This window comes from Haemaphysalis longicornis, unplaced genomic scaffold, assembly GCF_048455015.1.
Source record: "Haemaphysalis longicornis isolate Haplotype H1 unplaced genomic scaffold, Haemaphysalis longicornis Haplotype H1 scaffold_1, whole genome shotgun sequence".
In the NCBI taxonomy this organism is placed as follows: domain Eukaryota; kingdom Metazoa; phylum Arthropoda; class Arachnida; order Ixodida; family Ixodidae; genus Haemaphysalis; species Haemaphysalis longicornis.
The window spans coordinates 21,545,953-21,560,140 of NW_027526203.1; the positions used below are offsets into that span (position 1 = coordinate 21,545,953).

A 14,188-nucleotide genomic window follows, 5' to 3' on the forward strand; every position below is an offset into this window, starting at 1 on the left:
ACATCGTGATTTATACCACAATGCTCTGCATTTAAAAGTTGATGACAGTTTAATGAAATAGAAAGCATGTAGCTACAGTGGTACTATCATTCATACGCATTTGCTGATAACAATAGGTTGTAAATATTTGGAATTTTATCTGAAGCATAGTGAAATCATGTACACAAAATTATTTCTTGCAAACTGCTGCATTACGTGTTCCTAGTCAGCCTCTACGATGAACTCAAAACTTCTTTGCTATATTCACTCTTTAAAAGTTAATTAGTTTTATTACCATTTAAGATGCATAAATGACACGATAGCTTATGGTACCATTTAGTTGTCACGTTGCTGAAAAAAGTCAGATTAGGGTCATTCCACATGAAACGTCCCAGCCCAAAAATCGACCACAGACAAATTCATTGAAAATTTTTTTTCCGTTGTCTGAGGGCTTTTTAAAATTTCTGCAAACGTGCTAAATGTGCTTGCAGATAGTAAATTTTAAATAAAGAGTGAAACTATGTAGAATGACAAATATTTTAAAACACTCCGCTTGCATTTTCCTTTGATGCGGGACCATGACTGAAGCCGTGTAAGAATTTTTGGTGTTGTATTAGCGAAATAAAAATGCAAGAAAAGGCGCGTTTTCAGAAATTTTTCACAAAGGGAGCACAAAAACTTGGGCCGCAGTATTCTCACCGTGCGTTGATATGGTCCTTCAGTGTCTACTAAAAATAATTCAAGTCGATTAGAGCGCGTACGTTTTAGGCAAAGCGTTTACAAAAATGCCACAGAATGCGTTCTTGCCAAAATTCAGACCTAAAAAAGCACCAAAGCCCTCAAGGTGAAATTACATGAGATGGCTCATTTACGCATCAGCACTTCAGCTTTTAATTTAGACAATTTCTTTCGAGTGAATTTTGTTTGACACAAAAAAAAAAGTTTTAAATTTCACAATGAGCCACACTTGTGTCATATGGAACTGTGTCTTCACCTCGGAACGTGTACGTGCCGCCGGCCGTTTTTGTGGAACGCATGTGCAAACCTGGTTCTCTGCTGTACGAAGATGGTTTGTGTCACTTGACATTACAAAAAATACAACGTAAACGGCTATACTCCATCCAGTCCACAACTTTTTATTCTGGGGGTTTTCGCACACTCACTTCGTACAGTTGCTGCTCATATATTGCAGAGCGCAGTTATTGAATACAGAAACAAGATCTGCCACAACTAAAATAATTTCATCATTAGTCTCACGGAGCTTTGCAATAACAACCAAAAAGAATCACTTCGTGATTCTTTACGTGAATCGCTGCTACCATGAGGACGACCATAAACTGTCGGCGGAATGGAATTTCTTAGCCACTTCACGCGCAAAAGTGCATGTGACGGCGTCGGCAGCACACTTAAAAGTCCGGCAGCAAGCGCAAGTCTCCAGAGATCTTTTGAATATCGCATTCAAACCCGAAAGGACCTGTATGCCTAGGCTGAAAACATCAAAGTAATAACAATAATCTGGGTTCCAAACTCTAAACTACAAGAAACAAGGGCACAGCGTGGTTCACAATTCGTAATTACCAGTCAAACGAGCGCAACAATTACACCACTTCAGAGCAGCTACACTTTCAACACTTCGTGTTGCCATTGCGTCCTACGGAAGCTCCTCACAAATTCAGGCAAAAAAATTAACAACTAGGCAGCTTTCTTTTATGCTGAATGTTCAACTGGTAAAGCACTCAACATCTGTCGGGAAAATAACGGAAGGCAAAATAAACAAGTGGTAAGAAATTTTATGTTTCCAGTGAGAGGTATCCTGCGGTGAATTTCTCTGGGCCAGGTAAAGTGCGGTGGGCAGGGAAAAATGATTCGCTGATGCTCCTTTCTCCGCATCAGACAGAGGCAGGTTAATCTGCCGGTTAATCTGCAGGTTAATCTGCAGGTTAATCTGATAAATACAAAACACTGCTGTGTTCCTGTAAGTGAGTGTGCGAAAACCCAAATATAACAAGTGGTGGACGGGTGTTTGCCGTTTACGGTGTGTTTTTTTGTAATGTCAAGCGACACAAACCATCTTCGTTTAGCAGAGAGCCAGGTGTGCACATGCGTGCCACAAAAAATGGTGGTACGTACGCGTTTTGAGTTGGGGACACAGTTCCACAGAGGACAGAAGTGTGGCTCATTGTTCACTTGAAACATTTTTGTCTCGCTCCAAGCAAAATTTACTTGAAAAAAATTTTTTGAATTAGAAGCTAAAGTGCTGATGCATATAATGAGCCAGCTCATGTAATTTTACCTCGAGGACCTTGGTGCATTTTTTAGGCCTTAAGTTTGGCAAAAATGCATTTTTTTGCTTTTTTGTAAGCGCCCTGCTTAAAAAAGTACGCTCTTTAATTGACTTCAATTATTTTTTGAAGACAGTCAAGGACCAGATCAACGCATGATGTGAATATTCAGACTCAAGCTTTATGGTGCCTTTGTGAGAAAGTCCTGAAAAGGCGCCATTTCTTGCGTTATTACTTCGCTCATACAACGCCAAAAATTTTTACACGGCTTCAGTCATGTCCCACATCAAACAAAAATACAAGCGGAATGTTCTAAAATATTTGTCATTCTACATAGTTTCTCTTTTTATTTTAAATTTATTATCTGCAACCACGTTTTCGCGTTGGCAGAAATTTCAAGGAGCCCTCAGACGACATAAAAAAATGTTTTCAACGAAAATACTCCGTGCAGACCTCCTACACTTAATCGGCAAGTAGCAAAAAGTTTCTCAATGAAATTGGCGGTGGCCAATTTTTGGGCCGGGACGTTTCGAGTGGAATGACCCATTAGTATTACGAAGCTTTGGTTTTTTTATGTGAAGCCTTTGGTGAGTAAACGTAAAGCACAGAATTGACACAACCTCTCTGCGAATAAAAAAGGAGTGACACCAAGGTTCAATTTTTAACAACTTTCACAGCATTATAACATCCAAAGATGCCTTCGTGCAATAACAGTAGCCAACCGCTACTTGGAAATAATTTGAAATCAACAATATTTAGGCGATCTCTAGGACAGAGAATGGCAGTTGTGAGCTGAACTGAAAGAACTGACATAGAGACAAGTGATACAAACCTGTAAAAAGGCAGAGTACACCATGAGCATGGACATCCACAGGGCTTGAGGATTAAGAGCAGTCATACCTGATAGAGCCAAAGGTGAAGGCAAAAAGTAAGGGCGGGAGCAGTTGCAAGAAATGACAATTCTACACAGAAGTCAAGCACACAAGCAATTCGAAGTCTCAAGGGCCAGTCTAAAGCAGGCACAAGCAAATTTTATATCCCCTGAAACCTACTACAAGATGGCAGGACATCCCTGCACCTCCCGCATCACTGCAGACAGCCATGTCGGTGAAAATCTGCAGCGCTGCAAGATTTTACCTGCTGTTGTGACAAGTTTCAATGCTGGGTCTTTCCATGCCAAACAGCCAAGTGTATGGAGCTTGACACTCTAACCTTTCGGGAAAAATTAACTGTTGATGTGAAGATTCACTCGGCCTTGCAGGAGTATGACACGTTGACACGGAACTCGGGATAAAGGGAACAGAATGAGTTGTATTTGCAACACTAAAATGGCGAACGGTGAAAGGGAAACTCAGCACCAAACAAGGACACAAGGGCCAAAATGCAGTACCCGAATTCCAGCTCAAGCGAAGAGAAAAACGGAAATGCTCTCACCAACTCGAGAAGCAGCATTCAGCGATGTGTGTCGCGGGCAGAGGTCGGCGAACTCACTCTTGAGTCCACTCACTCAGACTCATTTGGACTCAAACTCACGCGTGAGATTGAGTTTGAGTGAGCGCGAGGCTGGTGTGGCATGGTGAGTTAGAGCTTGAGTGAGTTTGAGCTGAGTGATCCCGACTGAGTTTGAGTCCGATTTAGTTTGAGTACGCCTGATACCTAGTGAATTCTGAGTCCATTTTGAGTTCTGAGTGCATTTTGAGTTTGAGTCCATTTTGAGTTCTGAGCGCATTTTGAGTTTGAGTCCATTTTGAGTTCTGAGTCCATTTTGAGTTCTCAGCCCATTTTGAGTTCTGAGTTCATTTTGAGTTTTGAGTACATTTTGAGTTCTGAGTCCATTTTGAGTTTGAGTACATTTTGAGTTTTGAGTACATTTTGAGTTTTGAGTACATTTTGAGTTCTGAGCACAATTTGAGTTTGAGTCCATTTTGAGTTCTGAGTACATTTTGAGTTTGGGTCCATTTTGAGTTCTGAGTACATTTTGAGTTTGAGTCCATTTTGAGTTCTGAGTATATTTTGAGTTTGAGTCCATTTTGAGTTCTGAGTACATTTTGAGTTTGAGTACATTTTGAGTTTGAGTACATATTGAGTTTTGAGTACATTTTGAGTTCTGAGTAGATATGGGTTTTGAGTCCATTTTGAGTTTAAGTACATATGAGTAGCCTAGCAGGCAGCTATGGTTGGCTGTTAAGTTTCATGCGTCACTCTGGGCTCAGAATTCAGGTTACCTGCGGGTACGGCAGCAATCGCGATCTGCATGATCGTTTGGGAGGGAGGGGGTGTCTGATTTTTTTAGTTTCTTGTTGAATTTTCATAACCATAAGCACTTGCTGTATACCTAATTTTCGCGGCTGGCCACGTGAGTGATAATTGACTGGTGAGGTCACAAAAAGGGTTGTCTTAACTTTTCCTCCTGACGGATCCACTAAGAGCGTGGGAAAGGGTGGTGGGAAATCACACGGCGGCGCTGGCGTGCTGGTTGTTTGCCTGCTACTGTTGACGGCTTGATATACTAGGGCTCACAAAGGAAGAGGTGAGAGCTGGGAGGAAATGGGGGCGGGGGCTGTCCTTTCTGCGGTTTCAAATGAATTAGCTGAATTGACTGGGCAGCGCCCCTTAAGACAGAATAATGACCACATTAGATTGGGTGAAAAGTGAAACTGATAAGGCTAAGGCGTGTAAGGTCCGGATTGATGGATTGATGGAATGAAAGGTCCGGATTAATGGAATCACGTGGGGTAAATAAAAAAATGCTTCCTGATTGTAGTCATCAGGCAGTCATAATGAGTCATAAATTGGGTTAAAATTCAAAATGACGCTGCGAGGGCATGTGAGGAATCAAATTCAAGGTCTCGATGTTGGGAATCTATCGGGACGAAAATGCGTTACGGATATATCATGACGTAGTCATGGTAAGTCATAGATTCGGTTAAAATTCAAGTTCATGACGCTAGGGCGTGTGGCGTATCAAAAAAAAAAGGTCTCGATGAGGGTAATCACGTGCTTCCTGATTATTATCATGACATAGTCAAAATGGGTCATAAATTAGGTTAAAATTCACAATGATGCCACTGGGTGTCCGGGGCATCAAATTGAAGGTTCCGATACGGGAAATCACGTGGGACAACAATGTGGTAGGGCTATCTCATGAGATAGTCATGGTTAGTCATTGATTGGTTTAACATTCAAATTGATTTCTCTAGGATGTGATGGGTATCAAATTAATGGTCTCGATGAGCGGAATCACGTGGGAGAAATACAAAAATGCTTCCTTGTTATAACCATGAGATTGTCATGGCGAGTCTTATATTGGGGTAAAATTCGAAGTGACCCCGCGAGGGCGTGTAGGGTATCAGATTTACGGTCTTGACGAGTGGAATCACGTGGTACAAATAAAAAAAGGCTTCGTAGTTCGAATCATGAGATAGTCATTATGAGTCATAGATTGGGTTAAATTCAAGGTGAGGCCGCTGAAGCATGTGGGGCATCAAATTGAAGGTTCCAGTTAGGGGAATCACGCCAGTCACTTAAATAATGCGTCCTGGTTACAGTCATGAGAGTCATGGTTAGTTTGCCTGGTATGAATTCCATATGACCCTGCTAGGGTGTGTGGGGTATCAAATTAAAGGTCTCGTCGAGGGGGATCACGTGGGACAAATATAAAAATGCTTTCTGGTTATAATAATGAGATTTGGCAAAAGGTATACGGCAAAAGGTACACACTCACACTCACACATTCACTCACTCACTCACACTCACTCACTCACACTCGCTCACTCACTCACACTCACACTCACACTCATGCTCACACTCACACTCACACTCTCACTCACACTCTCACTCACTCACACTCTGACTCTCACTCTCACTCACACTCTCACACTCACTCTCAGACTCTTACACACTCCCACTCCCACTCTCACTCAAACTCACACTCACAATCACTCTCACTTTCACTCACACTCACACTCTCACTCTCACTCACACTCACACTCTCACTCACACTAACACTCACACTAACACTCTCACTCTCACTCACACTCACCCTCTCACTCTCACTCATACTCACACTCTCACACTCACTCTCACACACTCACACCCACACTCACACTTACACTCACACTCACACTAACACTCTCACTCTCCCTCCACTCACACTCACACTCACATTCTCACCCCCGTATTCTTAATCGCGCCTCCACTCCGCACTTCTACTCAACTTGAGCAAGTGGCGATCTGACGGGATCCTCCACTCGAGTGGCCAACGTGTTTCCCAAACGGCCCTCCCGGATCCCTCAGCGGAGTCGCTCCTCGAGAAATCCTCCTCGCCGCATGATAGACATGACAGTCACCTGGGGTGGAGGCTACGTGTTTACGTTCAGTCTAAAACAAACGCTAAGCTTAAAATTAACGCGTAGTTGTTTGCTGTGCAATAAAACAAGGTGTAAATAAATGAGGTGTTCTTTGTCTATGACACTTTTGCTTTAGCGTAGCATAAATTATGCTGCTGAACGGCCGAAACCATTCTCCCGTCTGGCAACAACCTGCCGCCTCCGCTCGTACATCGCCCGCGGCCCGTGTGCGCGGGAGGCTCGTTTCCCGAGGTTATTTCACGTGCGCGCCTCGTTTTTCGTTCACCATGAGTGAGCCGCGGTTTATGTACACGAGGGAGGAACGCCAGCACCTGGCGTACTTGGTCTCAAAGTATCCTGTGCTCGAAAATCGGCAAACGGACAATGCGTCGGTAAGAGCAAAAAATAAGGCATGGGAGCGCCTTTGGCTGGAATACTGCAGCGACGCAAGTATGCGCCCGAGGACCGAAAAACAGCTGAGAAAGCTGTGGGAGAATGAAAAAGCAAAGTGCAAGAAGAAGGACTCCGAAGATAAGCGGGAGGAGCACCGCACGGGTGAGTGACCTGTTCGATACAATTGAAACAACGCAGTGTTCGCTCGCCAACGCTGACCCAAATGTTGTTGCCGGTAAGTTGCCGTTCGCGGTAACTCTCGCGCTGCGCAGTCTACTCCCGCAAACACGGTAAATGGTAACGTAAACACGGTAACGATATGCTAAACCTGCCTTTTATGCAACAGCAATCAATAGGGAAGGGATCGTTATGTGTAGGTACTTCAGAATATTTGGTTGTGGGATCACACTTAGGAAGGAGCACTCTCTCTTCCTGCGAGAGCTTGTTTACTGTGTTATGTTACTGAAACGTTCCACTACAGTATGATGTTATTCCCGTTGTGTTATGTTCCATCCGCGTGTTTTGTGTCCACATGCGACATTGCTTTGTTAATTTACAGGAGGTGGGCCACGCCAGGACCAGACCGCCAGTCCGACGTTGGAATTGGTGGGGGCAGCCGCCTCACACATGAGCACCGAACTAGAGAACCAGTTCGACAGCGTTGGGACGTATGCTGGCGAAGCAGTGATGGATCTGCCAGAGATGACTTCGGTGGCTGGCATCCTCGAGCCAATGGTGACAGGGCACCCCACAAATTTTGATGAAGATTCTGGTGAATTAGCTCTCACATTTACCTGCACATGGAGACGGTAGCTTCACAAGTGTTACCTGCATTCTATAACAGGTTTGCTGTCTGTGTTATGTTTCAACATATCTACAGTACTCCCAGGTTGGAGCTTGTGTATTTTAAATCATTCTCAGATCTCTTTGTGTATGTGTTTCACAGATTGCTGTGGTTTTGTATGCCTGCAAACAAAGTGGAGTTTGACACTGAATGTTGTTAGTGCCACCTTCCATGGAATTCGTGTAGATTGCGTTCACTTCTAGAAATGTTCCTTAAGGTCACGTACTATAAAAAATTGGCTGGGAATTACGTAACTCCATCTTAATGGGCATTTGTCGTGTCGAAACTTGGGGCAACTCGCCACGTACAGCTCGGTTAAAAAAAGAAACGATGCGTGCGGTGAAAAGGGCATGCAAAGTCCAGATGCCCAGCTGTGGTGCAGTCGTGCGTACCATGAATTACAGAACACAACTTTTCTCGCACCTCTAGGAGGTGCTGGGAGCCCGTCGACGAGTAGCTCATTTTCTGTAGCAGGTCATTGTGAACACAGGAGGATAGGGTCTCACCGTACAGCAGTAAACATTGCTTTCACTGAACCCTACCGAAACTCTTTCCAGCATGCCAAACCCGAACTGGAACTAAACCAAAGAAGAGCGTAAGTTACTGGTTCACGACAAAGGAGTACTCTAAATCACGCACTATAAAAAATCGACTGGCGGTTACGATACTCCGTAGTGCGATATTTGGGCGCAGCAGCAGTGTGCTGAGGCAGCACTCACTTGTGGGTTTTCTAGAGAGCAGCAATGATGAGCCTCTTCGTCGGCGACATTAAGTGCGTCTCAGGAAGGGACCGCGAACTGCTTCTTAAGCGAACGCACAGCATCACCACACGCACGCCCCCCTCATGTTTTCGCCAAGCGTAGCGCGGTCGAGCGCCTCGTGCGGGCACAGCATACTGCCCCCTATCCTCCCCCACCGCACTCTTTCCGAGAGTGCTGGCTCGCGCCACCACGGCAAACCGCCCTCCCCTCCCAATTTCGCAACTGTCCTCCACTTTCTTTAATCGTTCGCTCTGTCACGACAACGGTGACGCAGCTCAGCCCATGAACGGGCAACAAAGGGCTCCACCCTAAAAAAATCAGAATGGTAGAACAAATAAAAGAACAATTCACAAATATCACTCAGTATTGCTAGTTATTAATTCCATATTCCATCACTGAATACGTGTTCACCAATTTTATACATGCTGTTCCCTCACTGCTACTTTATTCGCCTTTGTTCTTCATGTGGTGTCTCCTTGCCTAATTGTGCAGATTGGAGTCCGCCATCGCCCCTGAGGCCCGTGTCCCCTCCAGCCCAGCAGACCACACCCAGGTCGTCCTTCACCGCTGCACCACAACCGCACCACATCCACCCAAACGCTGCGGTGCGCAGGCCAGGGAGCAATGCCCCTGCTGCACTGGCGAGGCCTGCCTCTGTGCCCATGAGGCGGCTTGCCACTGGGGTGCACAGGCCTGCGAACCCAGGCAGCTCACCCGTTACTGTGAGGCGGCCGTCGGCAGCCCCGCCTACCAGTAGCTCTCAGGGTGCTGCAGTGCCTACTATCAACAGTCCAGCTATGCGCAGCGTCCATGTGCCAGCTGCAAGCTGCTCCGAGGGTGCCACACCACAGCGTGCCACAGGGCCCCCTGGTAATAGGTCGGCCATCCGCAGTGCCCCTGCACCAGCCGCAAGTGCAGCAGGAGCCCGGGACGAGGCCCTAGAAAGCGCTCTTGCCCCAGTTGTCCATGCGAGGGCTGACGCTGTCAACGAGGAGAGGCAGCGGAAGTACCAGGAGCACCGGCTTACGTTGAGGCTTCTGCGGGGCAAACTGGCGCAACAACGCAACAAGAAACAGCTCTTCATGCAAGAGAAGGACATTGCACTTCGTGAACGTGAGCTGATGCTTGAGGAGAGGAAAGTTGCCCTGGAACACAAAAAATTGATCTAGAACGAAGCAAAATTGAACTTGAATTGCTCAGGGCACAGCTTGCCCAACGTTGAGCCGTCTCATAATCCCAGAATTTTTGTTTTCCCATTTATTTTGTACATGTGGGGCCAGCGAAAAATCACTCTCGCACATACACCACATTTTCAAACAGAGTGACTTCTCCACATAATTGTGGGTTTCGAGCGCATGCAAATTGTAAATCTGTCTTGAATGTGCCCACAGCCGCGGCGACAGTGGGGAGTGGGCCTTAGCCTCCCGCAGCTGCTTTCAAAACGGGCAGCTAGGAGGATTTCAGTGTTTTTCACGAAGAAAAACACCTGGCAATCAGATTTGCCCGGTGACGGGAGCCAACGACCGTGTCTACAGGAGGCCGAGGTACTTGCAGGCACAACTGCCGGTTCGGTTCTGGCAATACTGGTGCAGGCACTGCAGGTGGGGTCGGCTCCTGGCGTCGGCAGGCAATATTGTGCAGAACAGCACAGGCTGTTATTATGACAGCTGAGCGTTCGGGCCGGTGCTGCAGCCGCATATCCAAACAAGGGAAGCGACGCTTCCAGATTCCAAATGCCCGCTCAACCGTGTTTCTCGTGCGAATGTGTGCTACCTGGTACCTGCACAAAAGAAACAAGTAGTCCCAAGTAGTTGAAAAGGGCTATGCTGTGGAGCTAGCACACAAATATTATTACTATGAGGTCGTCTACATGGATGCGGCAGTATTGCATGTCCCAGTGCATCTGACCAATACAATACGCCAGCGTTTACATGCAGCACATCAGCTGTCCCTCCCAGACAGTGAAACACATGCACGCTCTCCTACAAACTGCTAATATATGCCAGCCATCCTAACCTACTGCTGTCTGCCGCATTTGTGGAGTGTACTGGTCCCTTTTACACAAATGCGATTCCTAAAACAAAAAAAAACATTCCAATGCACCCTGTTGCATTCTTAAAACATGCTCAATATTGCAGTGTGTACACAGCATGTTTGCCTGGGTTGATTACAGACAGCGCTTCGAGATGTCGAGCCACTATTGGTAAGGGCACCTTGCATTATAGTCACGTAACGTTTCAAGAATTAAGTGCGTGCCCAAGGATGAGGGAGACAAAAAGGGCACTCTGCTTCAATGTGATGATCACTACTCAGAAAGACATGTTATGAAGGCTCCTAATATTCCGTACAAGTGGTGCGTCATAGCAAAGTGGAATACCTGGCCTCTGGACTGCCCGGTGCCCCCGGGTCTGCGAGCGGCGTCATCAGGTATGGCATGCATGCGTAGCCAGCGTCTCCGAGCAGCAATCCAGGCACGCGTTTTGTTTCATAGAGGACCCGTGCACGGTTCTTGTCGAATATGCGACTGTCGTGCCAGGATCCTGGGTGCCTGGCGATGAGGTCGCAAAACTGCAGCTGGGGTCCCGTGACGGCCTGGAATAGCAAATAAATACCAGTGTGTGGATGCGATGAGGTGACACCATAGCATGTTATTATTTAAAAGAACTCTAATTGCATTACACAAGGAAGTGCATTTGGTAGGTGGTAATATTTTAGTCTAGTTTGTCTTGAGTAGCACCAAAACTATACAACATAGTAGGGGATTTACTTTACTGTTGCAATACGCCTACAATAAACTAGAAAATTTGTTCTTCAACGTGATTCCTTCTCTAGAAACCAACTGAAATGACAGGATACTAGAATGAAAAGGTATTGTTACAATTACGAAAATGCTCGTTTAGCATGGTGCTTTATGAAGTTCAACGCTGCAATAGACAGGTGCTTGCCCGCAGATTGCTTATTGCATTCGTGAAGAGGGGGGGGGGACGTAAGGAACGAACGAAAAGAAATAAAGAAAAGGTGGTAAGGGCGGTACAGTGAGCATGCGTAGAAATGAAAAGAAGCATGCAGACTGACGCGCGCTCCCTAATAGCTGCACGGAAAAACGTCACTATTACTGTAACTGTCGTATCGAAGCGAATATAATGTTCGGACAACCGCAAAGGAACGTATTAATATTGCGGAACTATCATATCGATGCTCGTAAAGGGTGGGGGGGGGGGGCACAAGAAGTGAACTTACTTGAACATTGATTGAAAAGTACCCCTTCCTGTTGCGGTAGACCTCGCCGTTGGGACCGCCGGGTGCCTTTATCCTCACGTGCGTGCAGTCAATGCACCCGGTCACGCCCGGAAACTTCGCGATCTTATAAAAATCGCAAGCGATGTCGTTGAAGCTTTCCGGGCGGTCGGGGAACGTAACTTCAGCACGGAAGAGGCACCCCGCGATCAGCTCCGACATGCGCTTCACAGCGCGGCACACCGACGGCTGGCTGACGTTTACCAGATCGCCAGTGACGACCTGGAAGGTCCCAGCACCGTAAAAGCGCAGTGCGATCAGCAGCTGCAGCATAGGCGGGATGGGCAACCCGCGGTTTGTGTCGTTCTCCTCAACGGGCAGGCGGGCCAGCAAGTCGACGACGGTCTCCTTCATGAATCTATATCGATATAGAAACTCGCCGTCGCTGAAATACTCCAAGGGGTTTTGCCGATCCCTGAAGCGTGGTCGCGGCACATTTTCCGCCGGGAGGTTGACTCCCTGGTTCACAACTTCTCTTACAAACAGCGCAAACTCGACGAACTCCGCAAAATCAGCGTCGTCGGCCGCCATGACGAGTGACTGGAGGGACGACTCAAGGCGGCTGGCCAGCTCCCTTGAGATTTCGAGGACTGGTGTCGGGGGAATCCCCCGCTAGGGGCGCATCTCAAGTCGAGGTGCGTCTAAGAAACGAAAAACTCGCTTGAAGGTCGCCTTCGAGTGGAAGTATTCGTCGAGTGGTGACTGAGAATACGGGGGTCACTCTCGCTCACTCACACTCAACTCACACTCTCACTCACACTCACACTCACAGTCTCACTCACACTCACACTCACTCACACTTTCACTCTCACTCACACTCACACTCTCACTCACACTCACACTCTCACTCTCCCTCTCACTCACGCTCACACTCACACTCTCACTCACACTCACAATCTCACTCACACTCACACTCACACTCTCACTCACACTCTCACTCTCACTCACACTCACACTCTCACTCTCCCTCTCACTCACGCTCACACTCTCACTCTCACTCACACTCTCACTCACACTCTCACTCTTACTCTCAATCTCACTTTCACTCACACTCTCACTCTCACACTCTCACTCTCACTCACACTCAACTCACACTCACACTTAACTCCCACTCCCACTCATAGTCACACACTCACACTCTCACTCTCACTCACACTCAACTCACACTCACACTCACACTCAACTCACACTCACACTCACACTCTCACTCACACTCTCACTCTCACTCACACTCACGCGCTCACTCACACTCACACTCTCACTCTCCCTCTCACTCACGCTCACACTCTCACTCTCACTCTCACTCACACTCTCACTCTTACTCTCAATCTCACTTTCACTCACACTCTCACTCTCACACTCTCACTCTCACTCACACTCAACTCACACACACACTCACACTCACACTCAACTCACACTCACACTCATAGTCACACACTCACACTCTCACTCTCACTCAACTCACACTCACACTCATACTCACACTCACACTCAACTCACCCTCTCACTCACACTCAACTCACACTCACACTCTCACTCTCACTCACACTCACACTCTCACTCACACTCACTCACACTCACACTCTCACTCTGACTCACACTCCCACTCACACTCCCACTCTCACACTCACTCTCACACTCTCACACACTCACACCCACACCCACACTCACACTTACACTCACACTCACACTCAACTCACACTCACACTCTCACTCACACTCAAGTCACACTCACACTCATACTCACACTCACACTCAACTCACACTCACACTCTCACTCACACTCAACTCACACTCTCACTCACACTCACACTCTCACTTCCACTCCCACTCTCACTCACACTCACACTCTCACTCTCACTCACACTCACACTCCCACTCTCACACTCACTCTCACACTCTCACACTCACACCCACACCCACACCCACACTCACACTCTCACTCACACTCTCACTTTTTCTCTCACTCACGCTCACACTCTCACTCTCACTCTTACTCTCAATCTCACTTTCACTCACACTCTCACTCTCACACTCTCACTCTCACTCACACTCACACTCAACTCACACTCACACACTCGAACTCACACTCAACTCACACTCACACTCATAGTCACACACTCACACTCTCACTCTCACTCACACTCAACTCACACTCACACTCATACTCACACTCACACTCAACTCACACTTTCACTCACACTCAACTCACACTCACACTCTCACTCTCACTCACACTCACGCTCTCACTCCCACTCTCACACTCACTCTCACACTCTCACA

At 46.9% G+C, this 14,188-nt stretch overlaps 1 protein-coding gene across 1 annotated transcript; it reads left to right on the forward strand.

Annotated features, from left to right (window-relative positions):
* The first annotated feature begins 6,466 nt into the window (after nucleotides 1-6,466).
* Nucleotides 6,467-9,800, forward strand: LOC144163329 (uncharacterized). Its single transcript, XM_077694264.1, has 3 exons — nucleotides 6,467-7,165; nucleotides 7,563-7,775; nucleotides 9,101-9,800. Exons 1-3 carry the CDS (start codon nucleotides 6,760-6,762, stop codon nucleotides 9,775-9,777), a joined length of 1,296 nt encoding a protein of 431 aa, XP_077550390.1. The 5' UTR covers nucleotides 6,467-6,759; the 3' UTR covers nucleotides 9,778-9,800.
* Nucleotides 9,801-14,188: the final 4,388 nt, after the last annotated feature.